Source organism: Mesoplodon densirostris, chromosome 3 (genome assembly GCF_025265405.1).
Source record: "Mesoplodon densirostris isolate mMesDen1 chromosome 3, mMesDen1 primary haplotype, whole genome shotgun sequence".
NCBI classification, from domain to species: Eukaryota; Metazoa; Chordata; class Mammalia; order Artiodactyla; family Ziphiidae; genus Mesoplodon; species Mesoplodon densirostris.
This window is the reverse complement of record NC_082663.1, coordinates 177,094,244-177,121,291: the sequence shown is the minus strand read 5'-3', so window position 1 is coordinate 177,121,291 and position 27,048 is coordinate 177,094,244. Positions and strand designations below refer to the sequence as shown.

The 27,048-nt window shown below is 44.9% G+C and overlaps 1 protein-coding gene across 1 annotated transcript in view; it reads right to left on the bottom strand.

Moving 5' to 3' along the window:
* Positions 1-366: 366 nt before the first annotated feature.
* MAML1 (mastermind like transcriptional coactivator 1) overlaps positions 367-27,048 on the bottom strand; it is a 47,173-nt gene continuing 20,491 nt past the window's right edge. Inside the window, exons 2-5 of the mRNA XM_060095044.1 lie at positions 9,785-11,197; positions 7,312-7,551; positions 5,714-5,810; positions 367-3,852 (exon numbers count right to left, since the gene is read on the bottom strand). Of these exons, the coding sequence (XP_059951027.1) occupies positions 2,873-3,852; positions 5,714-5,810; positions 7,312-7,551; positions 9,785-11,197 (2,730 nt within the window). The 3' untranslated portion in view covers positions 367-2,872. The remainder of the gene's footprint in view (positions 3,853-5,713; positions 5,811-7,311; positions 7,552-9,784; positions 11,198-27,048) is intronic.

The following is a 27,048-nucleotide window of genomic DNA, read 5'->3' as shown; positions in this document are numbered from 1 at the left end:
ACTGACGGCAAACCTAAGGGTTTAAGTAAAACATCTGAACTGCTAAGGGTCTAAAGTATCCCTTAAGTCCAACTTCCCTCACATTAGACGTTAAGGGCATGGATGAGGTCTAGAGAGGGGAGAGACCGGTGGCCCTGGGCAATGTCAGTGCTAATTTCCTATGTATCACCAAAAAACAAACCAAACACCCCCACCACCAATGTGCATTAAGAAAGCAGCTAAATCACAAAAGGAAATCAACTACCAAACAAAGCAGCTGTGTACTGGTCCATCTCCTGCCTGTGGCACAGCCATGTGAAGTGAAATACATGGGCAGTTTCCATACTAGCAAAATACTTTTATTATTTTATAATGATAAAACAGGAAAGTAAAGATTTCTTTTTGGTGTATACCAGAGTTAAGGGAAGTAGAAGAATAAGGGAATTAATAGGACTTTTATGTACTTTGAGGACAGTAAAAAGTTAACAATACCAACTGTTTGACATAAAACTTATAGCCCCCGAAACACATATATAAAGGATCATAGTTTTAAAATCTATAAAAGTAAAAAATATACAGTCAGAAGCTCTAACGCTTATTCCATCTTTAATATAAAATTGTAAACATTTATTTACACAAAGCAAGTGTGTATAACAAAAGTCCAAGCACCCTTTTCTTTTGAGTCATGGCTCCTGGAAGATGGGGATTTGCACTGAAGTGGAGTTGTCTCCTTCCCTGACTACCCAAAAACCAGATTCATAAATAAAGCCACAGGCAGCTCCCTGGGGGGACTCCAAGCATCACATTTTATTGCTCTGACACTGCAGCAAGTGAGAAGCCTGCTGTCTGTCTAGGTGGCCCCAGGACTAAGGCAGGGGCAGCCCTCCCCACACGGGGGAGGCAGGGGCGCGAGCGCCCGGGGATAGAGGTGAGCAGCAGCCAGAGGGAGACCAGGAGAGGAACAAGGACCCACCACCAGCCTTCCGCCCGCTATTTTTGGTAGAAAACCCGCTGAAGTCACCCTCTTCCCCTGCAGATCGGGGAACTCACTCAGAGGGTGGAGTCTTCACTGGCTTTATGATTCATTCCCTTCTTTGAGAGTTATATTCAGCAACTGGGGAAGGCAGGGAGGGTGTTTAAAGGGGAAGTGGCCCAAACACCACCCATGGTGGCAAATGGCTATTAAAGAAGAAGATCTGAGGGTCCAAGGACCCCCATGAAAGGCACTGCTGGTGCAAAATAATTACCAATGTGTGTACAACCCTTTGTCCCCTCAAAGCCACTCAAGCTGGTTGTGTGAATATTTTCCTCGGCTCAATTCTTTACATATGATACTCCTTGAGTTATCCATTTTGAGGCTCCAGGGAAATAAAAATGGGGCTGTGGTTTCGCCAGAGACCACTCTGCATATACGCCACCCTTTTCAGTGTCCTCTTTTCTCTCCGACACCCCGTTTAAAAGGTCTCACCTTGTGCTCACCATGATGCTTTTGTTACATCGAAGTGCTCCGTCTTCATTTCCCACAAACAGCCCATAGGTTGTTGTGGACTCTTGGCTTAGTCAAGACCTAAAAAGTCACAGACCTTAAGAGAGAAATCCACTCGAGTCTTTAGAAAGGATGTGTTAGTGTTACAAAGCAATTCTCTTTAAAAAGTGCAAGTCACCTGACGAGGGAGTGGCGGAAGTCGTACAACAAAGTGTATCCTTCCTCTGGCCCAGCCCGCGTCCTCCCTGCCAAGCAGGGCACACCTAGTTTTCTCCTTCCCACAAACCTTTGCTTTCTGGGGAGGGGACACCCAGCTCCTTACTATGCTAGGCTTCCCTAGGGAATTCTAATGACTCTTTCTTTTCCTCTCCAATCCAGTAAATCAGTGGCTTAAGGAGTTTTTCCATTTGGGCTGGAGAGAGAAAGAAGGGGAGGCAGAAAGAAAGGTTATGGGGAATGAAGACAGGGTGCAGGAAAGACATCTGTTCATAACTCAACCACGATCACCTTCCTAACACATTAAATGTGAGTTTTCGGAGAAACTGCAAAAGGAGAAACAACAAAAGAGGACACAGGAATCCCAATTATTTCATTTCAGCATTTGGCCCGGGGGCCACTTGGGGTCTTGCTACCAACACACGGGAGGAAGGGATTCCTCAGCCCACGTCCTCCTAAATGCCAGCCTGGAAGAACAGCATTCTGGGAGAAGGAGGAGCTGCTGGAAAGACCAGATCTCTGTCCCTAACTCTGCTTTCTCATGGCATCCTGTTGTTCCTTTTTGGCACATGCAGTCACAGCCTGCACTTACGGAAATGATTTTCCAGTGAGCCTCCCTTTGCCCTGAAAGCTGACAAAGAGCAGGAATAAAAAAGGCTCTTAATCAAAAGGAAACCCTAAGTTTCCAATGCCACTTATCAATTTAAACCACCACCTACCCTAATCTGTTTTAAAACTTTAAAAAAAATTTAAAATCTTTTCTATGCTACAAATTGCAAATAGTTCTGCTATAAAGTTTCAACAACAATTTGTCCCAAAACTGGGGCAAGTGGAGAAATCTTGGATTAAGTCAACATGATAGCACAGATTTTTATAAGCCTGACATCATGGGGTTTCACTGTTGGTTTTTTGGTCATTTGGATAGAAAACCACCTGCAGAACCCTGTCCTGCTGTCCCAACACCAGATAACGACGCCAGCAGATGGGGTGGGGCCAGCCCAACATACCACAACTGCTGGCTGGGAGCCCTGGGCCCCACAGAGCCTGGGAGGACCAGGCCTCAGCCCCATGGCTCTAGCTCTACCTGCCCAGCTCCCCGGGCTGTGGGCTTTTGGTCCAAAGTAGTTGTTCTTGAATTTGAAAAGAAAAATATAGGCTGTATGAACACTGAAAACACCACAAATCCTCCTGTTACTGAGGCCCTAGAAGGTCGTCCAAATCATTCATCCACTCCTCCGAAGTCCTGTTCTTCAGCAGGGAGTCGATAAGGTCGGCATCTCCAGCCATGCTGGCCAGCCCGCTGCTACCTGGCTGCCCACTGTAGGCAAAGGGCAGTTCTTGGCCTGCGGTCCGCACAGGGTAGGCTTGGGCGCAGTGTAGCCCTGCCCGGCCGCCCACTGTTGGGGCGGGGCTCTGGCTGAAGGCCCCCAGCTCGGGCCCAGCTGGGCTCAGGCCCGGCAAGGCCTGCTGTGGGGCTCCCTGGGGAGGTGCTGGGGCAGGGGCACTGGTCCTCTGCTGTGTGCTCACAGGGGGCAGCATGGACCCCGCTGCAGCTGCTGAGCTCATGGGGGCCATAGGCCTGCTGGGCATCGCCTGGGAGAACTGCGGGCTGGACATTTTCAGGTGGGCCTGCTGCATGTGGAAACTGGAAGCTGCAGTGAAGGGGCTTACGGAGTTGTTCCCTGGGGTTTGGCCACTCAGGTTCGGCATTCCCTGATGTTGCCATGTGGAATTCTGGCCTCCCATGGTTGCCGATACCCTTGGGACCTGTGGCTTAGTTAAACCAGAGTTCAGGGTCCCCTTATTGTGCTGTTGGGAGATACCCGAGTTCCCCAGAGAGTTCTGCCCATAGGCAGCTGAAACCGAGGTGTTCGGGCCCACACCGGTCTGCCGTGGAATGTGGGCATGTCCATTGGTGACCTGTGGCGGGGGCTGGGCAACCCTCTGGGTCATACCAGAAGCCATGCCATAGAGGCTGCCCTGTGGCATGCTTTGCGAGCCAGTGAACTGAGCCACACCCCGGTCCTGCTGGCCTGAGCTTGAAGGGAGAGAGGAAACCGAAGTGTGTCCAGGGCCCATTGGCATCAGATTCCCGGCCTGAGGGAACACTCGAGGACAGCTGGAGTTAGACGGACCCAAGTTGTTCATGCCAGGCATGGCAGAAGAGGACCCTAGAAGACAGAGAAAATTCTGTCAACTAAGCTAGCATTTCTTCACCACCACTATGGAGATACCTCCAAGACCCAAGCTGCAGCTGCTATCCTACAGGCCTGAAAGGCAAAATCAGAACACCAGATAGTGGAACCTCAAAGAGAGCCCTGGGGGCAAAGGTTTCCCACAGGGTGGAATGGAGGCCGGTCTGGAGCAAAAACGAGATTAAGACAGGCACAGAGGAAGGGGCAAACGCTATGGCTAGGATGTGGGGAGGGTGTCTAGAGATAAAGGGAAGAGATGGTCCCGGCCGGATTCAGAAGAGCCGCAGCCACCATAGGAGGGGACAGGGCTGCAAAGCCAAAGGGTAACTGGACTGTGACTCTGGTTTAGACCTAACTCGGCAGGGACTGTCAGGATCACTTAGAGGAGGCCCACACAGTGTGGCACTGCAGGGTGGTGAAGGGAGGAAGGAGTCTGGACTGAAATCAGAAGATATTTACTGAGCACCTGCTCTGTGGTGGGTTCTGGGCTGGGGAGACAGCACGGAATGGGACAGAGAGGTCCTGTCCTCAGGGAACTTGCTATCTGGGACTCTGTCTTAAGCAGTGGATGCATGGTGACAGCCCTGACTGAGATGTATTTTTGTGGGTAGGTGAGCGACTGTTCAGGGGTTGGCCATAACTGAGGACACTTTGTTTCTCCTCTTCCTCTCTCCATCAGCACCTAACTAAAAACTGAGTTGAAAAAAGGGAAATGCTGAAACAGTCCACTTCTCTCCCACTGACAGCCCACAACAACATCAGATGGGATGAAGGCAGGAAAGCTGGCCAAGACCCAGGCTTCTGAGATGCCCACAGACTTCAACCCCTGGTCCCTGTTAGCACAAGCATAAAACCCCACTTAAGGGCTTCCCTGGTGGCGCAGTGGTTGAGAGTCCGCCTGCCGATGCAGGGGACGTGGGTTCGTGCCCCGGTCCGGGAGGATCCCACATGCCGCGGAGCGGCTGGGCCCGTGAGCCATGGCCGCTGAGCCTGCGCGTCCGGAGCCTGTGCTCCACAGTGGGAGAGGCCACAACAGTGAGAGGCCCGCGTACCGCAAAAAAAAACCCAAAAAACCAAGAAACAACCCCACTTAAGTCTCCTCTGGAATGCACAGCTGTGGTCAACTTCTCTGGGACACTTTATAACGAGAATCACTGACCAAGAGAAGCACAGGTTTCGAAGATATTCCAAGAGCTAGAAAGGCAGGTATGGCCTAGATTTTACTGCATCTGTCAACTGAAATCTCTCTAAATTTCTGGAGCAACAGCCTGAGCAATGGCGGTCAGGTTCCCTCACGTATCTGAGACATGACAGCTGAGACCTCAGAATGCTTCCTGCCCCTTTCTGGTCAACTGTCTGCTGCTGATACTGCCATCTGTGACACCAGTATGAGCAGACAGGAAGAAAGAAAAGAAGCAAAAGGCCATAGAAGTGCATTAAGTCTCTCCTTATCTGGAAAATAGGAGAAGGTCATTTTTTGAACAGACACATAATGCTAGAAGCAAAGAACTTTCTTAAGAATTACAGAAACCACTTCCTATTGATAAGATATCTTCCAACTACAGATGATTCTGCCTCAAAAGATTATACAGCCAGGGACCCAGCCAAAGCACTTAGCCAAAGTAGTCTGCCTCTACGACTTTCTTCTGACCTGTAGGGTAACCGGAACGCTAGGTTCCTTATGCAGAATGGAGTTACAGCAGCATATACATCCATTTAGCATCTATAGAATAAAGCTGGGCAGAGAGCAGGAACTCAGCATGAGTGGAACAGACTACCTGCTCTGTCCAGTGCCTGCCTTCCCCTGCCCCACTCCACTGCCTCAGACACTCCTCACCTGTGAACTGTCCAACCTGTTGTGGGAAGGTGCTCTGTGTTGGGTCTTGGTACTGGGGTGGCGGGCGGGTCAGATGGCGCTGAAACTGTTGCTTCTCCTAGAAAATGCCAAGAACAACAGAAAATTACAAGACCCACATAAAACAAAAACAAAGCGATTAGAGAACAGTAAACTGTCCAATGTTTGTTACTCAGAGGGACTCCTATGGAGATAATGCTCGTAATCTCATTTGGGGGGCTCTTAATAAATTGTAGTAGGAGACAGAAGGATGGGGCAATGATTTAAAAAAAAAAAAAAAGGTGATGCATCAATTCAAAGAAAAAAGAATGGCAGACCAGGGAAATGCAAATCAAAGCCACAATGAAATAGATACCACTTCACACCTACCAGGATGGCTAGAATCAAAAAGACAGATAAGTGTGTCAAGGATGTGGAGAAACTGGCCCCCTCATACACTGCTGTGGGGACGCAAAATGGTGCAGCTGCTTTGGAAAACAGTCTGGCAGTTTCTCAAAAGGTTAAACTAAAGAGTTACCATATGACCCAACAATTCCATCCCTGGGTGTATACTCAAGAGGACTGAAAACCTATGTCCACAAAAAGGGGAAACAACCCAAACGTCTATAAACTGATGAACAGATAAATAAAATGCAGCATATTCATATAATGGAATATTATTCAGCCACAGAAAGGAATGAAGTATGGATACATGCTACAATACGGTTGAATCTTGAATGCATTTATATGAAATGTCCAGAATAGGTAAATCTATAGAGATAAAAAGTAGACTAGTGGTTCCCTAGGCTTGGGAAGATGGGGGAACAACTTTTAATGGGTACAGGGTTTCCTTTAGGTAATGTTCTAAAAGTGGCTGTGGTGATGGTTTGTATAACTCTGTGAATAAACCAAAAACTATTTAAATTATACACTTTAAATGGGTGGATTGTATGTCATGTGAATTCCATCCCAATAAAGCTGTTATTTAAACACTGGCAGAACTGAGGCAGTACCATGGATTTTAAAGTCATCCTCCATCAACTTTATCCTCTGGGGAGCTAGTTCTCTTATGTCTTAAGGATGTAATTTAAAATCCTGAGAACTCCTGTAACCTTGGTACCTGAACACTACATTTGGTGACCAAGTGGGTGAACTGCAGGACTGGGAGGGGGCTTGTCAGTCCTGATTCTTGAACCCCAGGACCTCAGGGATGTCTTCATTTCCCTGCTTTATGTTCTCCCTTATAGCAATCTCTACCTTTACAAAAAAGCTGGATCCCACAGCAAACTGGTGGACCAAGTGAGCTCAGTGCTTTGGTAGCTGCTGACAAGGGACATGGAAAAACGTTCCTAACACATACAGTTTTAGCCACAGATTCGGCCTTCATTAATCCCCACTAAGTGACATAAAGCTGCTCTGACACAGGCTACCACTGTCTGAGAAACGCCACACTCCTGTTTCCAGGAGTACTCTAATACCGGGCATACAAACAATCACAAATCCACATACATACACACTGGAGCTTGTAGCCACTGCAGTGACTTGGGAGGCAGGCAAACATGGGAAGGGATGGTGGGGTTTTCTTCCACCTTTCTCTTTACCTGTTCTGCCAGAAGGTGCTGTTGCCTTTGCAAAAACTGCTGTTGTTGCAAATGCTTTTGTTGCTGCTCCCTCTGTTTCTGTTGGTCCAAAAGCAACTGATGCTGCTTCATTACAGCTGCCTGCTGCTGGTTACTGAGAAAGGAGGTGCTACTGTGAGTGCTGGCCACGGACACGGCGGGTGGCTGAGTCCCCACACTGGCAGCCTGGGTTGGTACAGGGACGCTGGGAGGGTTCTGGTCCTGTCAGCACAGAAAAGGGGGTCTCAAGTCAGGTGGGGCACACTGAAGACCATAAGCCCTGATCAGAGAAGATGAGCTGCATCCAGTGAAAGCCTGCCTCAAGGCTCTCTCTTGAAGGCTCTTCTTCCCTGCAGGTGACTCCAGTGAAACCACCCACCAGGGCGGGGCTGGAGACCAACAGCACTAACACCTGAGTATCCAGGCATGGCAATGAACAGTCACTAGCTGCATGTTAGGTTTGTTTCCTATGATTCACCAGTGGCAAAGGTGTGATTTTATATTTAAGCTCGTATATTTGTATACATAGTTCCAGTGGCAACTGTAGCTTATAAATGCTCCCTTACTGGAATGCATGGGTGTGGATAGGCCCCCAGAGGAGGAACTTCTGAGGGGCTCTGGTCGATGGAGATGCTACATTCTGAGTGTGCAAACCTTGGGCCCCTGGTGGCAGGGCTGTCCCTGAACCTCCTGAAATTATATGGTTTGTCCACCTGTGTACAGCATTTTCCTGGGAAGAGACTGCTTGACTTTTGTCAGATACTCATGCTCAAAAAATGCTGAGTACCAATGAGAACTTTAATGGATATTCTCTATTAATACCTGGACCTAAAGTGAGAGTCATGTCAAAGATTACCACAGTATTACCCCAACATCATTACTTACCTTTAAAAGAAAAGGAGAAATTTTAACTCATACAGGAAAAAGGCAAAAAGCAATTATCATTTGTACAAATTCAACTTTCTGAGCTTTTCCCCAGTCCTTATTTATTTGTATGTATGTATTTGGCTGCACTGGGTCTTAGTTGCGGCACGCGGGATCTAGTTCTCTGACCAGGGATCGAACCTGGGCCCCCTGCACTGGGAGTGTGGAGTCTTAACCACTGGACCACAAGGGAAGTCCCTCATTTGTATATTTAATCTTTTTACAAGATTCTAATTTTAGAGCAGACAGATTCTGAAGTAATCTCCTCACTCCAATCACCAGAAGCTTATGGACTACAAGAGTGCCTTGTGAGGTGCAAAGTACTACTGAAATAGCAGACATCACTGTGCCACTCTTTCTTTAGGATGCTCTCAGTGGCTGTGTAGCAGTTTAGTGGCTGAAATAATTAGAAGTAAGAACGTTTACACATGCATTCTTCTGCTGACAGATGCTTAGACTGCTTCCAGTTTTTGGCTATTAGAAATAATCATGCAATGAGTATCTTGTATGTAACTTTCCTCTTGTTTTTGGATTATTTCTTGCAGGGGTATATAATGTGTCAATGCTTACAAACATTTTTATGGCTTATGAAAAATACGAAATGTCAAATTACTTTCCAAAAGCACTGTGCCCATTTACACAACCTCACTACTATCTGAACATGTCAATTTCCTCATGGTATTACTAGCACCGAGTACTTTAATTTTTAATTTTTAAAATTTTAGAGTGTGCTACAAATAGACTGCAGGCTTCCAGTAGTGAAAGAGGCGATGCAATACACCCACCTGCATGTGACACAGCTACTGTCACACAAGTGTTAAAAAGTATCAATGGACCTATATACATATGTCTTCTATAGATATAGAAGACAATCCGGGACACACTGTGGAGTAAGAAAAGCAAGTGCTAACTTTGAGGAAGTCCAGGAACACTCTGTGTTTGTTTACTATACAAGCCCGAGCCATGAGAAGGCTTCCAGTGGGGAGACATTTTAGAACATATTTGAATGTGAGTAGAAATGCAAATAATGATCATCATAGAATGGTACTTGACCATTCTCCACCCTACAAAGCCATGTGATTCTGCCAGGCTTGAGTGTTTTCACTAAATAACCTGTTAGGAAGCAGCACTCACCTGAATGTTATAATCTTACTAAAACTTATGGTATTTTGAACACACGTCTGAAAAGTGGTATATATTAAAAAAAAAAAAAAGGAGAGCCTGTAAGGACATTAAATGTGATCTTGCCACAAATGACTTAAGTTGTATGGCATGGAAGAGACACTAGACCAAGTGCAGGGGATTCCTCAAATGGGTATACAGATAAAACCAAGTTACACTAGGGAATTTTACCCTATTTTTGTTTATTAAGAACCAATCCTCATTTGCTTGGTTAATTTTCACTCCCAAGGGAGTCAAAGGATGAAAGTACCAGCTCCCTCCCTCCCTTTGTTCCGCAACTACCTGGGATCTGGTAACCACACTAGGATGGATGTGGATGCAGAGTAACAGAGTAAAGCCCCGTGCTCACCTGGCTAGGTGGAACCAGTGATCGGAAGGGCAAATTTCCTGGCTTTGGTTTCATTAGAAATAAGGAGTTCTGCTCGTTGTTCAGATGAGACAGCTGCTGGGGAAGATAAGCCATCAGGGCCGGCTTGCTCTGGCCAGCCCCAGGGCCGCCTTGCCCACAGTCCGCCTTGTAGTGAGAAAGGGGTTTGGTGTTGCCATAGTCCAGCACTGATCCTTGGTTAGCCACGGGATTCTGATTCAAGTTACTTGGTGGCTGGTGACTCAGCAGGTTCACATGGCTGGGCTGGAGGTAGGGGCCTCCTGGCCGAGGGGAGCTCTTGTTCACACTGGGCATCATGAGCAGTTTGGAGCCAGTGAAGTCTTGCTTGTAACCAGGAGGGCTGGCAGGTTTTTCCATGGAATAAGGGACATTTAAGGGACTGTGGGAGGGGCCTGTCTGCTGCCACGTGGACATCTGGCCTGGAGCTGGTGCTGGGGCAGCCTGCTGTGGGTTCTGGAGCATCTGCTCACGCTTCTGCTTGGCAGCGATCTGCTGGAGTTGGTGGGCAGAGGACAGCTCTGAGCTCCCGCCTGGGCCCTGGCTAGGCAACACCACACTGGAGAGGGCTCTTTGTGCATTCTGGGCCTGGGCTGATGCCGACATCAGGTTGGGACTGGGATTGTCCACCCCAGGCTGACCAGAGGTGTGGAACAGGGGCTGAGAGCCCCCTAGGCTGGGTGAATCTGTGCTCACAGGGCCAGAGGAAGGCCCCATAAAGGTCTGTCCTGCAGACCCAGCCCTCACTTGTGGAGAGCCTAACTGTTCTTGTTCAAAGGCTGCTGGAGAGAATTCTGTTTTAATATTAATGTCCTGTGCCAAGGGGGTCTGTGTGGCAGAACCAGAAGACTCTGGATCCTTCTTCTCTTCAAAGTCCTCATTAAATAGATCCTTCATGTCTTCATCAGGCACTGACCTGTTCAGCTCCTCGATGAGCTCCTTCCACTCCTGCTCATTAAGGTTGAGGTCAGGCATGAGGTTGCTTTGAGATATGGAGCCTCCGGCCCCTGCGATCATGCAAGGCAGGTCATCCACGGGCTCCTGCTTCAGTTCTTTATTCAGGCTCAGGGGAAATGACTCACTGGGGTTGCTGCCTCCATTCAAGTGGAGGCTCGAGTCCGCCAGACACTTCTTATTGATGGAGTCCAGCCCCAGTGAGTGCTTCCTGCTGGCCTGTAGGGCCTCTGTGCCAGGCTTGTCAGGCTGACCAAGGGGGGAGGCTGGAGGCAGGCCATTAGAAGAGACGGCAACTCCCAGAGGGGCCTCCCGGCGGGTCTTCTTATGCCCAGGAAAGAAGTCTCCATAGCCATTCTGTTGATCACCATTCTGAGGGGATGTGGCACTATCGAGATTCCTCTTCACTGTTTCATGGAGATGCTGAAAAACAAGAAAAAGAGTGACTTATATATACACCACGTATGAGGCCCGTCTGCTTCTAATGGTGACTTAAACCAGGGGCCTGTACCCCTGCAGTGCTCTCCTGCCGATGTTGCTTGTCCAGTTTACAACCCTCACCTCTGGGAACACATCCCCATTCCCCCTCCACGGTTATCTCTGCCTCTTCGTCTCCTGTGGCCTTGCCTGAGTGAAGACTAGCTCAGCTGTGGGAAAGTAATCCGGCTGCAGTCAATGCGTCAGTCCCTGGACTCTTGCAGCTCTTTTTGCAGGACACAAGCCTGATGCAGCCCAGTCATCTAATCTGAGGGTGTGACTGAGAATGGAGCTAATGAGAAAGAGCCAAAGGATACACATATATTCTTGAGGACATCATTTGCATCCCGGATCTAGGTTATACACGAGACCAGCCATCCCCCTGGGCTTGTCACTTATGGGAACCAATAAATTCCTCCTTGTGGTTAAGCTGGTTTAACTTGGATTTCTGCTGCCTTCAGCTAAAGGAGACTTGGCTACTATAGGCTCTTTTTCAGGCCCTGTTGGGTGCTGACCACGAGCTCCAGGCCTCCACCTTGGTGCACAGGCATGTTCATGCCCTTGCTCATCTTTCTAGGTGCCCTCGCCCAGCTCCACCCCTTCTCTCCAGCCTAGGCTGCTTCCTCATATGCCTTACAGGCCTCTGCCTTTTGGCTTTTGTCCCACTCTGCTCCCCACCAACCGTGAGCATCTTCTAATCCCCTGCACCCAGTCACCAGCCCTCCCAAACCCTACCACTTCTTAACAAGACCATTAATTTGAACACAGTCATGTCTGTCTGGCAGTTACTTACTTCCCCATGTTCTCCTCAATTGGATTTGTTCAACTAACCTTATTAAGAGTCTACCGTGTGTCAGGGACAAGTGCTGTGGGGATATCAAGACAAATGAGGTGGTCCCTGCTCTTCATGGGCTTCCAATCTTCTAGGACATGGGACATACATGGACATGGCTACAGAATAAGACAATCACCATATGCAAGCCGTAGAGCAATAAGCACCCTGAGAGTTCAAGGGCAGGAGTTTTATGGAGAGAACATGACAGGGAAGAGAAGAGGTGGTGTCTTTCTGTTATTTCCCAGCCTCGTTTTCAGCTACTAGGACACAACTTCTCCACTAACAGAGGCACCTGCACTCAGCCTCTGTACATGTCTGCTCCTTTCCTATGTTTACTTCTGTTACATTTTTGTCCTTTATTCCCCAATTCCAACCTCCCCCCTCCACTGGCCCTAAGCATTTATACTGTGCTATTTACAACATTCCAATTAACAGCTTTCATTATTATCTTTAAGCAGATTTCAGAGGAGTCAGAGAGTAGCACAGGACACTCTGTGCTGCTTTCTTCTGCTGCAGAGAAGGGCCACAATGACCCATCACATCCACCCCAGGAGGCTGAGCACAGAAGTACCTGACTCCCTGGGCGGGGGGTGGAGGGAAGGAGGGGGCCAAGGGCACCAGCTCTCAGCAGCAAACTACCTGTAGACACAAATGTGCAATGAGCAAGAAAACAAGGAGGGCAATTTTATCAGTCTCTGAGTTCCAATTTTAATGTTCCATTCCCTCTCCTTCAAGATTTTCTTATTTCTTAACTGTTAAAGCTGACTGCACAGTGTTCTATAAATCCTGGCTAAGTATTTCTTTAAATGCATATCTGGGTACTTAAGTTAGCTCAGAAAAGGTTAGGAATGCTCAATAAATGGAACTGTAGGGCAGAAGTATAAGCAAAACATGATCCTAGGACTCAACTCAAGAACACAGCCCCGGGCTTCCCTGGTGGCACAGTGGTTGAGACTCGGCCTGCCGATGCAGGGGACATGGGTTCGTGCCCCGGTCCGGAAAGATCCCACATGCCGCGGAGTGGCTGGGCCCGTGAGCCGTGGCCGCTGAGCCTGCGCATCCGGAGCCTGTGCTCCGCAACGGTAGAGGCCACAGCAGTGAGAGGCCCGCATACAGAAAAAAAAAAAAAAAAAAAAAAAAAAAAAGAACACAGCCCCTACATATAGAGGGAACACATCTCAAGATAATAAATTTATGACAAACCCACAGCCAATAATATTCTGTGGTGAAAAGCTGAAAGCCTTCCTGCTAAATTCTGGAACAAGACAAGGATGCTCACTCTCACCTCTTCTATTCAACACAGTACTGGAAGTCCTAGCCACAGAAATCAGACAAGAAAAAGAAATAAAAGGTATTCAAATTGCAAGAGAAAAGGTAAAATTGTCATTATATGCAGATAATATGATACCATACTTAGAAAACCCTAAATACTCCACACAAAAACTACTAGAACTGATAAACGAATTCAGCAAGGTACCAGGATACAGGATAAACATACAGAAATCAGTTGCATTTCTTTACACCAACAATGAAATATCAGAAAAGGAATGTAAAAAAAAAAAAAAAACAATACCTTTTAAAATCGCACCCCCAACAATAAAATAGTTAGGAATAAACCTGACCAAGGAGGTGAAAGACTTATACACTGAGAACTATAAAACATTAATAAAGGAAACTGAAGATGATTCAAAGAAATGGAAAGATATCCCATGCTCTTGGATTGGAAGACTTAGTATGTTAAAATGGCCATACTACCCAAAGCAATCGACAGATTTAATGCAATCCCTATCAAATTACCCATGACATTTTTCACAGAACTAGAATAATCTTTTTTTAAACATTTTTAAAAAGATTTATTTATTTAATTTATTTTTGGCTTGAGTTGGGTCTTGGTTGTGGCACGTGGGATCTTCACTGCAGCACATGGACTGTTCATTGCAGCACGTGGGCTTCTATCTGTTGTGGCATGTGGGTTTTCTCTTCTCTAGTTGTGGCACACGGGTTCCAGGGTGTGTGGGCTCTGTAGTTTGCAGCACGCAGGCTCTCTAGTTGAGGCATGTGAGCTCAGTAGTTGTGGCACATGGGCTTAGTTGCCCTGCAGCATGTGGCACCTCAGTTCCCTGACCAGGGATCAAACCCGTGTCCCCCACATTGTAAGGCAGATGCTTTATCACTGGACCACCAGGGAAGTCCCTGGAACAAATAATCTTAAAATTCATATGGAACCATAAAAGACCCAGAATTGTCAAAACAACCCTGAGGAAAAAGAACAAAGCTGGAGGCATAACCCTTCCAGACTTCAGATAATACTACAAAGCTATAGTAATCAAAACAGTGTGGTATTGGCACAAAAACAGACATATGGATCAATGGAACAGAGTGTCCAGAAATAAACCTACACACCTACAATCAATTAATCTTCAACAAAGGAGGTAAGAATATACAATGGGAAAAAGACAGCCTCTTCAGCAACTGGTGTTGGGAAAGTTGGACAGCTGCATGTATATCAATGAAGTTAGAACACACCCTCTCACCATACACAAAAATAAACTCAAAATGGCTTAAAGACTTAAATGTAAGACATGACACCATAAAAATCCTAGAAGAGATCATAGGCAAAACATTCTCTGACATGAATCATACCAATGTTTTCTTAAGTCAGTCTCCCAAGGTAACAGAAATATAAACCAAACCAAACAAAAAAACCAAATAGGACCTAATGAAACTTACAAGCTTTTGCACAGCAAAGGAAACCATCAACAAAATGAAAAGACAACCTATGGAATGGGAGAAAATATCTGCAAATGATGAGACTGACAAGGGCTTAATTTCCAAAATATACAGACAGCTCATACAACTCAACAACAAAAAATCAAACAACCCAATCAAAAAATGGGCAGAAGACCTAAATAGATATTCCTCCAAAGAAGATATACAGATGGCCAATAGGCATATGAAAAGATGCTCAACATGGTTAATTATCAGACAAATGCAAATCAAAACTACAATGAGGTATCTATCACCTTACACTGGTCAGAATGGCCATCATCAAAAAATCTACAAACAATAAATGCTGGAGGGCTTCCCTGGTGGTGCAGTGGCTGGGAATCCACCTGCCAATGCAGGGGACACGGGTTCGAGCCCTGGTCCGGGAAGAGCCCACATGCTGCGGAGCAACTAAGCCTGTGCACAACTACTGAGCCTGCACTCTAGAGCCCGCGAGCCACAACTACTGAACCCACAAGCCACAACTACTGAAGCCCCTGTGCCTAGAGCCCATGCTCCGAAACAAAGAGAGGCCACTGCAATGAGAGGCTCATGCACCGCAACGAAGAGCAGCCCCCACTCTCTGCAACTAGAGAAAGCCCGCGTGCAGCAACTTAGACCCAACGCAGCCAAAAATAAAATAAATAAATTTATCAAAAAAAACAACAACACCCTTTAAAAAATAAAATAAATGTTGGAGAGGGTGTGGAGAAAAGGGAACCCTCCTAATACTGTTGGGGGATGGTGGGGATGTCAGTTAGTGCAGCCACTGTGGAAAACAGTATGGAGGTTCCTCAAGAAACTAAAAATAGAATTACCATATGATCCAGCAATCCCACTCCTGGGTATATACCCAGCCAAAACTATAATTCAAAAAGATACATGCACCACTGTGTTCACAGCAGCACTATTCACAACAGCCAAGACCTGGAAACAACCTAAATGTCCACTGACAGATGAATGGATAAAGTAAATGAGGTACATATATACAATGGAATACTACTCAGCCATAGAAAAGAAGGAAATAATGCTATTAGCAGCAACATGGATGCAACTAGAGATTATCATACTAAGTAACGTAAGCCAGAAAGAGAAAGACAAATACCATGATATATCACTTATATGTGGAATCTAAAATACGACACAAATGAACTTATCTATGAAATAAATAGAATCACGGACATAGAGAACAGACTGGTGGTTGCCAGCAGAGAGGGGTTGGAGTGGGAGGTTGGGGTTAGCAGATGTAAGTTTTTATATACAAAACAGATAAGCAAGGTCCTACTGTATAGCGCAGAGAACTATATTTACTATCTTATGATAAACCATATGGAAAATATAAAAGAAAGAATGTATATATATGTATAACTGAATCACTTTGCTGTACAGCAGTAATTAACACAACATTGTAAATCAACTATACCTCCTGGGACTTCCCCGGTGGTCCAATGGCTAAGACATCATGCTCCCAATGCAGGGGGCCCAGGATGGATCCCTGGTCAGGGAACCAGATCCCACATGCCACAACTAAGAGTTCACGTGCCACAACTAAAGATCCCGCTCGCTGCAACAAAGATCCCGCGTGCTGCAACTAAGACCTGGCACAGCCAAATAAATAAATAAATAAATAAATATTAAAACAAAACAAACCAAAACTAAGAACACAGCCCCTACAACACAAGGACGTGTGCTTTACTTTCGTGTAGGGTTTTCTGCTTCCTGCTGCCACCTAGGGGTGAGAGGGGGAAAGGAACCATAATCCTAAAATGGACCCTTTACAAGATCCTTTGTTTTAAAAGTTTCTTTCCCTCTGGGAAGGTAAATTCATACCCATTTAGTCGGTCAGAAGGAAATAAAAATGAGTTGCTAATTTTCGGGGGGGTTATTCTTTCTATTATTTCTTTTTTTTGGAAAATCATTTGCTCCTCAGTGTCAGGTTTGGGCTCTCTGTAAACCTGGGAGCTCAGTTTTCTATTTTCCTAAGGGGGAAGATGGACACCTAAGAGGTCAACACACCTGATGAGTCAGCTGATTGTCCCAGATTAGAAACAGAATCCTTCTTTGCCATAACAGTTATAAAAGCTACCACGTCCTCTTTCAATATCCACACGCAAACAGCTGCAGAGTTCTAAAGTAACAACTTAATTTTGCAATACCAATTGCTTTTAGCCAAAGGAAACACCAGGTCATTTTCTCAACTGCACACAAAATTTAACTGGAATGATGTAGGTGGGTTTGGGAAGTGTGGAATACGGTGGCTCTGGCAGATTTTTGAGTCTTGAGCATTTGCCGGAGTGCCTGATATGTGCAGGGCACTGCAGAGGAAGACAAAGATGAGTAAACCATGGAGCCTGATTTCCAGGAATTTATAACAGATGGAAAAATGGTCTGAACTGATTATAAATTATTTTAAGAACAAACACAGTAAGAGCTATAAAGCATACAAGACTGGCTGTCCTTGTACTTGCCCTCAGTGTATATGGTACTTCTGGGTACTCAGCTCAGAGGTTTCTGTTGTAACTACCTAATGGTCTCCCGATGCACGGGGTTTCAGGAGGATTCAGTTCTGGGATAATGTGATCTGGTGCTCATTTCCTCCACAAGGGGGTTTTGTTGAAGAATACTTCATGCCTGATGGTAAACTGGAGGCCTTGCATGCTCACCCAGTCAGTCCTAACTCCTACCCTAGCCTGTGCCACCCATCATCTTCTACTCTGGGAGAGGGGCCCCAGGATATCAACGGTGAGTCAAGCTGGAGTTGCCACACCTTATGGACACCAAATCAGTATACTGTCCCCACCCACCCCACTCACTTAGTGAGGACAGTCCCTCACCTAGTCTCTACTTCCACCCTCTTCCACCACCCACCAATGAAATTCCAGTGTGCTTTGTGGTAAAACTCCCCCAAATGAGAGTTCTCCCACTCTGAATTAACAAACAGATGTGTCTGTTCAAGACGGGTGGCTCTCTTATCAATGTTCCTTATGCACTGACATGTAGATGAAAGTACAGGTTGACAGGGACTTCCCTGGCGGTCCAGTGGTTGGGACTCTGTGCTTCCACTGCAGGGGGCGCAGGTTCAATCCCTGGTCAGGGAACTAAGATCCCGCATGCTGTGTGGCACGGCCAAAAGAAGAAGGAAAAAAAAAAGTATAGGTTGACAATACAGAGGTTCCTCAAAAAACTAAAAATAGAGTTGTCATATGTTCCAGCAATCCCACTCCTGGGCATATATCCAGACAATACTATAAGTCAAAAAGACAGGGACTTCCCTGGTGGTGCAGTGGTTAAGAATCCGCCTGCCAATGCAGGGGACATGGGTTCGAGCCCTGGTCCAGGAAGATCCCACATGCCGCAGAGCAACTAAGCCCGTGAGCCACAACTACTGAGCCGGCGCTCTAGAGCCCGTGAGCCACAGCTACTGAAGCCCGTGTGCCCTAGAGCCCGTGCTCTGCAACAAGAGAAGCCACCGCAATGAGAAGCCCATGTATCGCAACAAAGAGTAGCCCCCACTTACTGCAACTAAAGAAAGCCTGTGCACAGCAACGAAGATCCTACACAGCCAAAAATAATAAAAAATAAATTTGTAAAAAAAAAAAAGGAAATAATGCCATTTGCAGCAACATGGATGCCAATAAAGATTATCATACTAAGTAAAGTAATTCAGAAAGAGAAAGACAAATACCATGTGATATCACTTATATGTGGAATCTAAAATATGACACAAATGAACCTATCTACAAAACAGAAACAGATTCACAGATTCACAGACATAGAGAACACACATGTGGTTGCCAAGGTGGGTGGGGGGGTTGGGGAGGGGTGGATTGGAAGTTTGGGGTTAGCAGATACAAACTATTATATATAGAATGGATAAGCAACAAGGCCCTACTGTATAGCACAGGGAACTACATTCAATATCCTATGATAAACCATAATGGAAAAGAATTTTTTTTTTTTTTGCCGCAGCGCACGGCATGCAGAACTTCTCCAACCAGGGATCGAACCTGTGCCCCCTGCATTGGAAGTGTGGAGTCTTAACCACTGGACCACCAGGGAAGTCCAAGAAGGATTTTATTAAAAAAATGTAATATATATGTATAACTGAATCACTGTTGTACAGCAGAAATTAACACAACATTGTAAATCAACTATACTTCAAAAAAAAAGAGTATAGGTTGAAACATATAAAATCATTTAACTTTTTAAGGTAATAGTAGTTAAATATTGGTAATTTCAACCTAATACCATGCTCACCTTTCTTTTCCCCAGGAGCTCTTCTAGTACCCTGTATATACAGTGAGGACCCTCAGGAACCCCGACTGTTGTTGGAAAAGATCCTCTATTTTCATGCAACATTAAAGGTTTCAATGATTTGAGGAAAAATCAGTGAGGTCCAAAGTAGCAACATTGATAAGGCACTAATTTGAGCTAAATGCTACAAGGACAAGTCGTTACTTCCTTAGTGTGCCTCGAGGACCACTCAGCACCTGCACTTACTATTCCCCACTGATTCAGAATCTCACTCAATCTTCAAAGGTACCCTTAAGATGAGTATCACTGTTTCTGTTTTACAGCAGATTAAAGTCAGATTACATGAGGTTTCCTAAAGTTTGAGCATTCAGAGGCCTTGGGAAGGATCTGCAGCAGATCCCCACAGCCCTGCCCCTCCCCTGGTCAGTCTGAGATCGGGCCCAAATTAATCCCACCTCCACCTGTGAAGCTAAAGGAGTTTGGTAAAAAACAAGCAGCAGGGAGTGAGTCAGAGTTTCAAACTGTAAGGAGTACCTCCCTGAGACCAAGCACAAAGAGCCCTATTAAGACGTTACCAGAAAAATGGGCTGTGCTGAAAAAAATCTCACACACCAAGGCTACACAGATTCTTTGTAAAATATTTAAAGAAAAAAAATGTTACAGAACCTTCTATAATTTGCTATTAAAGATTCCCACTCTTAAGACATTATGTCTTAATAGTTTGGTATCATCACTGATTAGAAGCACACTGAGTACTAAGGAGATCTGTAAGCACCACTCTTTGCCACTAAATCTGCCTACAGGATATACTGAAAATGCCAAGCTTTGAGAAATGTATTTTCCAGAAAACTTTATAGTTTCGTGCCTAGACATTTTTATCATCACCTTAAAATTTTTTTTTATTTTGAAAGAATTATAGATTCATAGGAAGTTGCAAAGAGTACAGAGGGTCCTGTGTACCCTTCACCCAGTTTCCCCCAACAGTTGTATTTTACCTAATTACAGCAAAATATCAACAAGGAAGAAGATATGGGTAGAATGTGGGTGTACAGTTCTATGTCATTTTAACAAATGACTATAACCTTTTAAAAAAATTTTTATTTTATATTGAAGCATAGTTGATTAACAACGTTGTGTTAGTTTCAGGTGTACAGCAAAGTGATTCCGTTATACATATACATGTATCTATTCTTTTTAAAATTCTTTTCCTGTTTAGACTATCACCTTTTTTGATAAGAAAACTTTTAAAAAGCTTTTTTATAAAAAGCTATTTAAGAAAGCAGGACTATGTATTTAACACAATGTAATCTCTTCCTGCAATGGTTATAAAGCAGAAAGTTAAAATTCACACTGTATACTGAGAATCAAAATTGATAAACAGATTGGTTCTCATGCTTGGCAAGCAGTCCGCACATTCTCTTTGCTATAGAAAAACCTATTTGGGAAGCCACGTGAGGCTCAGAAGGTTGCATGGTGTACGTGAAAACAAAGCAGGCTACTGCTAACTGGCTGTGTGATCTTAGTTAAGATGCAATTCTTCTAGGATCTGCTTTCATGCCCTATAATATTAAGATCCTGGGTAAAATGACCTGAAGTTCCACTCAGCTTTAAAGGTCCGCACTGCTGTCCTGTTACTATCAAATCAATGCCCTGTAGAGGGAGATACCCTCACGGGTTCATGCAGCGCTCATTCACCGAGATCCTACTAGGTGACAGATAATGCCCTATACAGGCTGTGCACAAAATAATGGTGAATTCAGATATTCACTAGGTTTTCACTACATGCTAGGCAGGGCACTAGGCACTGGGGATAAAAAGATAAACAAGACATGGGACTTCCCTGGCGGTCCAGTGGTTAAGACTCCATGCTTCCACGGCAGGGGGCACAGGTTCCATCCCTGGTTGGGGAACTAAGATCCCACATGCAGCAAGGGGCAGCCAAAAAATTAAAAAATAAAAATACTTTCACTTAAAAAAAAAAGGACAAGACATAGTTCCGGCTCCACCCCCAGAATCTGATGGAGAATCAATGAAGGCAGGCCCGAGTGTTACAGGAGGAAAGAGAACAGAACAGTGTGGGGACAGCATTGCTAGACCTTCTGGAGAAGGGGATGCAGAGAAGTCATCCAGAGGAGGCGGAAGGCACTTCGGCTGAGAGGCAAAGGCAAGGATATACAAATGAGCACTGAATGGCAGTAGATGGAGGGAGGCAAGCAGAAAAAAATGAGTTGTTTAATGGTGATGAAGCGTAAAGGGCACAACAGGGAGTACTGAAAGGGAAAGGCTGGAATGGACTATGACTGCCCCAAATGTGATTTAATGGAAAATGTTTAAAAATACACAAAACTAGAGAGAACAGTATAATGAATCCTAATATGCCCATCACTCAACTTAAACAACCATTAGTATTTGGGCATTTTGTTTCATTTCTATCTCCTTATCTCCCCCCCCCCCAAAACTGGATAATTAAAAAAACAAATCCTAGGCATAACATCATTTAATCCACAAATACTTCACTATGTATCTCTAAAAAGTAAGAACTCTTAAATATACATGCATGTATATAACAACACGATGTCATTATCACACCTACAACAGTAATAATTCTTTATCATCACCACCTCAAACCCATAAGGATGGCTACCATCAAAAAGCCAGAAAGGGCCTCCCTGGTGGCGCAAGTGGTTGAGAGTCCGCCTGCCGATGCAGGGGATACGGGTTCGTGCCGCGGTCTGGGAGGATCCCATATGCCGCGGAGCGGCTGGGCCCGTGAGCCATGGCCGCTGAGCCTGCGCGTCCGGAGCCTGCGCGTCCGGGGCCTGTGCTCCGCAGCGGGGGAGGCCACAACAGTGAGAGGCCCGCATACCGCAAAAAAAAAAAAAAAAAAAAAAAAAAAAGCCAGAAAGTAACAAGCGTAGGCAAGGATACAGAGAAACTGGAACCCTTGTGCACTATTGGTGGGAATGTAAAATGGTGCAGCCACTATGAAAACAGTATGGTGGTTCCTCAAAAAAAAAAAAAAAAAAAAAAGTCTTACTGTATTAGCCAACAATTTAATTTCTAAAAGAATTCCATTTCCAAAAGAACTGAAACCAAGGATTTGTACATCCATGTTCATAGTAGCGTAACCCACAATAGCCAAAAGGTAGAAGCAGCCCAAGGGTCCATCAATGGATAAACAAAATGTGGTATACCCACAGAAGCCTTAAAAAGGAAGGAAACTTGGACACATGCTATAACATGGATGAAACCTGAGGACATTGTTAAGTGAAATAAGCCAGCCACAAAAGGACAAATACTATGATTCTACTCATATGACATACCTGAAGCAAATTCATTAAAGACAGAAAGTAGAATGGTGGTTACCAGAGGTTGGAGAGAGGAGAAAATGGGGAGTTATTGTTTAATGGGTGTAGTGTTTTCAGTTTTGCAAGATAAAAGAGTTCTGAAGAGGATGGATGGCAGTGTGGTTGCATACAATGTGAACATACCTCATGCCACTGAACTGTACACTTAAAAATGGTTAAGATGGTAAATTTTTATGTTATATGTATTTTACCACAATTTAAAATTTTAAATTCTTTATTACTATCCTATATCCTATTAGTGCTTACATTTCCCTGTCTCATCAATATCTTTTGCCAACAAAACAAATAAAACAAAATTAAGCATAATAAATTATGGAAAATTTCAAACACACACTACAGTAGAAAGAAAGTACAATGACCCCCATGTACCCATTGTCCAGCTGAAACAACACAGCCCATCTTGTCTTACTCACACCCTACCCATGCTCCCTGGGCTAACCTAGGAATCACACCATTTCTCCTTAAATACTTCAGCATGTATTGCTAAAATATAAAAGCTTTTTAAAAGACAATAACCAAAGAACTCTCCAAGCACTTTAAAAATATGATCTAAAAAATGTTGGGACTTCCCTGGTGGTCCAGTGGTAAAGAATCCGCCTTCCAATGCAGGGGACATGGGTTTGATCTCTGGTCAGAGAACTAAGATCCCACATGTCTTGGGGAAACTAAGCCCGCGCGCCGCAACTACTGAGCTCCCGCGCCTCAACTAGAGCCCCTGTGCGAGCCCCTGTGCTGCCAACTACAGAGCCCACACACTCTGGAACCCGCGTGCCACAACTACAGAGCCCACGCGCCCTGGAGCCTGTGTGCCACAACTAGAGAAGAGGAAAAATAACCCACACACCACAGCTAGAGAGAGGCCCACACACCACAACGAACGATCCCGTGTGCCGCAACTAAGACGCAACACAGCCAAAAATAAGTAAGTAAAATAAATAAAAATCTTAAAAAATAATGAAAATAAAAACGTTATTAGGGATAATCAAGCCACTTTACAGATGGGGATATTAAGACTTGGAGAGAGAATGTATGTTGCTGAAGGTTGCACAGCAAAATTAATGGAAGATCTGGACTGCCTGATGTTTCAAAAAAATATGGTCCACACAAGGATGATTCTAGTTAACTGAACCTTAATCACTTGTAAGCAGTGTGGTGTTAGATTTTTTTAAAATACACGCTTTCAAATAATATAGACCTCATTTAAAATCCACCTCGGTCACTAACAAGCTATATGATCTTGGGCAATGTGCTTTACCTTTTGAAACTCATTTCTTTCATTTATATGCAGGGACTAATAATATCCACTCCACAGACTTGTGAAAAATAAAGTATGTTAGAAAAAAGTTATGGTTAAGTACTTACCTTAAAATTTATGGCTAACTACCAAAAAAATAGAAATACGGTTTTTAGCTTTAGAACCAGCAATAGAACAAAAGGGATCACAGAAAACACTATCAATCTATCCAAAAGTAGGAAAGAAAAAAGGAAGAATCAAAGAAAGGAGACAATAAATCAACAAGCACTAAAAGAACAGAAATAATTTCAAATATGTCAGTGATTATATAAATGTAAATGCATTAAATTCTCCAATGAAAAGTCAGAGACAAAAAAAAGATAACCATAACACCATTACTGAATGTTTAAAAAAAGAATTGTTGCTACAGTTGGTTTATTCAAATCAGTATCCAACACATTGCATTTGGTTGACATGCTCTTAAGACTTTCAATATGTAACAGTTCTCTCTCCCTTTCTTCCCTTTGTCATTTATTTGCCCAAGACGCTTAGTCACTTGTCCTGTAAAATTTTCCACTTCCATAGTTGGCTGACTGTGGCCCCATGGTGTCCTTTACAAGTTCTATCCTCTGTATTTTCTATAAACTGGCAGTTAGAAGCTCGATCAGATTCAGACTGGGGGGTGGGTGGGGCATAAATACTTATAGGTGATGTGTTGCATGTCATTTTAATAGGACCTTAGCAGATGAGGTCAGATTTGTCTTTTTATAAGCTCTCTATAATGACTGTGTAGTGAACGGATTTCAGGGAGGGAGGCTACAAGCCAGAGTAAACAAGTAGGTAATTGCAGAAATAGTTCATGAAAGAGATGAGGCTCTGACCATGGGTATGGGGAAAAAGAGATGATTTCAGATTTAGGGTGGAAGGAAAGTCAGCAGATACTGGAAACCGATTTCACATTGAGGGTGAGGGAGAAAGGAGTTTCTATCTAGTTTGCATACATGGGTAAGATAGAGAACAAAAGAAAAGCAGGGTTTTTTGGGGGTGGGGGGAGGGTTCGTTCAGTTTTAGCCACGAAGAAATGACTGGACCATCCAGGTAATGTCCATGAGGCAGTGAATAATACTGACTATGAGTTCCATGGAAAGACGGTCATCAGCAACACATGCAGCTAAAACCAAGAGCAGATCCATTCACTCACAAAGAGTGAGAAGCCAGCCAAGGGGCAGACGAAGAGTCCATACTGAAGACAGAGCACAAGGGACAGTGATGGGTTAAATACATCCGAAAAGTACGTTGGGTCTGGTCACTAAACGATCACCGATGTTGTTGCCCAGAACAGTTCCAGAAGAATGACTGGAGTAAAAACCCTTGACTTGAGACGTGAGTAAGTAGAGAGAAATGGATTGTTCTCTTCCAAGTTTAGTTTAAAAAGGGAGATATAGAGGACTTCCGTGGTGGCGCAGTGGTTGAGAATCTGCCTGCCAATGCAGGGGACACAGGTTCGAACCCTGGTCCGGGAAGATCCCACATGCAGCGGAGCAACTAAGCCCGCGAGCCACGACTACTGAGCCCGCGAGCTGTAACTACTGAACCCAGCGCGCTTAGAGCCCGTGCTCCGCAACAAGAGAAGCCACCACAGTGAGAAGCCCGCGCACCACAACAAAGAGTAGCCCCCACTCACCGCAATTAGAGAAAGGGTTAGAGGAGGGTTATTTTGGAATGATACATGAGCTCACTTAAAGAACAGCAGATAATTCTTATCGATTAGACTAGATCTCTCTGAAATCCTCTGGAATTCTGTTATTCTATGAATGCAATCAGGCACAGGAATATGAACATGAAAAATGTATCATAACAACTACCTAAAGCATAAACACCATGATCTTCCTGTTTATGGGGAAATTCTGACTTAATTAGGGACTGTGTATATAAAGGCAATGCAATGCCCTTCCGAAGCCAAGCCCTCCTCCACTTGGGTTCTCTACCCCATTGGGCCTCCTCAAGGTTCTTGCTCATTCATATACCGCCTTTTTCTCTATTTCCCATTCATCTCCCTCTTTACCAGTTCCTTCCTCCCCTGAGCACTGACACATGCTCAGTACCTCCCATCTTTTAACTTCCATCCTACTCTCCATACCATTTAGCACAGTGTTAAGAGCACAGCTAGGCTGGGTTTGAATCCTGGTTCCGTTGCTTAACTGCTGTGTACTCACAGAGAAATTGCTAAACATCTACAAAAGCTCTGGCTCCTCATCTAAAAAAAATAAGGGGTGGCGGTGGTAAGAAGAACCACTTCCAGGGGGTGAGGAGGAGGGGCTGTGAGGCGTGTCACTACCACTTACAGAGCAGCTAACATTCTTACCGTTCAGCTAATCCTCTTCCTTCGTTTCAGAGCTTCAAAGAGCAGTCTCTACTTTGTCATACTCACCAAGGTGATCTCCTGGTTCTTAAATCCAAGGAACTCGTTTCAAACTGTATCTACTTGACCTTTTTCAGGCACTGAGTTCTGACCTTCTCCAAACGCCTTCCTCCCTTAAGGCCCATGCAACCACACTGGACCTGCTCCTGCTTCCAAGGCCACTCTTTGCAGGCTGCTCCTTCTCGTGCCTGCTCCTTCAGTTATGACACCTGCAGGGCATTCGTCCCTCTTCACTGCTGTCACCTCACCAGGCAACCCCGTCCACGGCCTGACAACCTGGCACAGGCACGCACTCAAGTATTTACTAAGTGAACATTTCCCAAATCATCACCTTTGGGCCCAGCCCTCTGTCCTGTGCTCTAGACAACTGTAAACTGGTAATCTCCACATGGACATCAGAGAGGATATCCTCCAAACTCAGCTCTTTGCCTTCCTCCCCAAATCCGTTCCTTCCCCTTTCTCCCTGACTCGGTGCATGGCTCAATCCTTGACCTCTTGGATGATCAGGCATTGATTTCTGCTGATTCTACCTTTTTAATCGCTCTCCAGTAAGATCCCTCCACACCACCTCCATCTTAGTTCAACTCCTCATTATTATTATTATTTTTTTAACCCAGATTACTGAAGTAACTTCACGCTGATCTATTCTCACTGTGTTCTAACCCACTCTTTATGACGCTTTCAACATGATCTCTAAAAAACACACATATTTGAACCATTTAAAATTCCTTACTTCCCCACCACTTACACATGAAGTTCCAATTCCTTAACCTGGCATGTACAGGCCAGTTTGACCTGATCTCAATAAACTCTGTTCAATCCTCTGCTGTTCCCGTGAAGCCTAGACTTAAATGAACTCCTTTCAGGACTGAGAATATACCTCTGGCCTGGCGACCTCCTACTAATCTTTTAAGATTT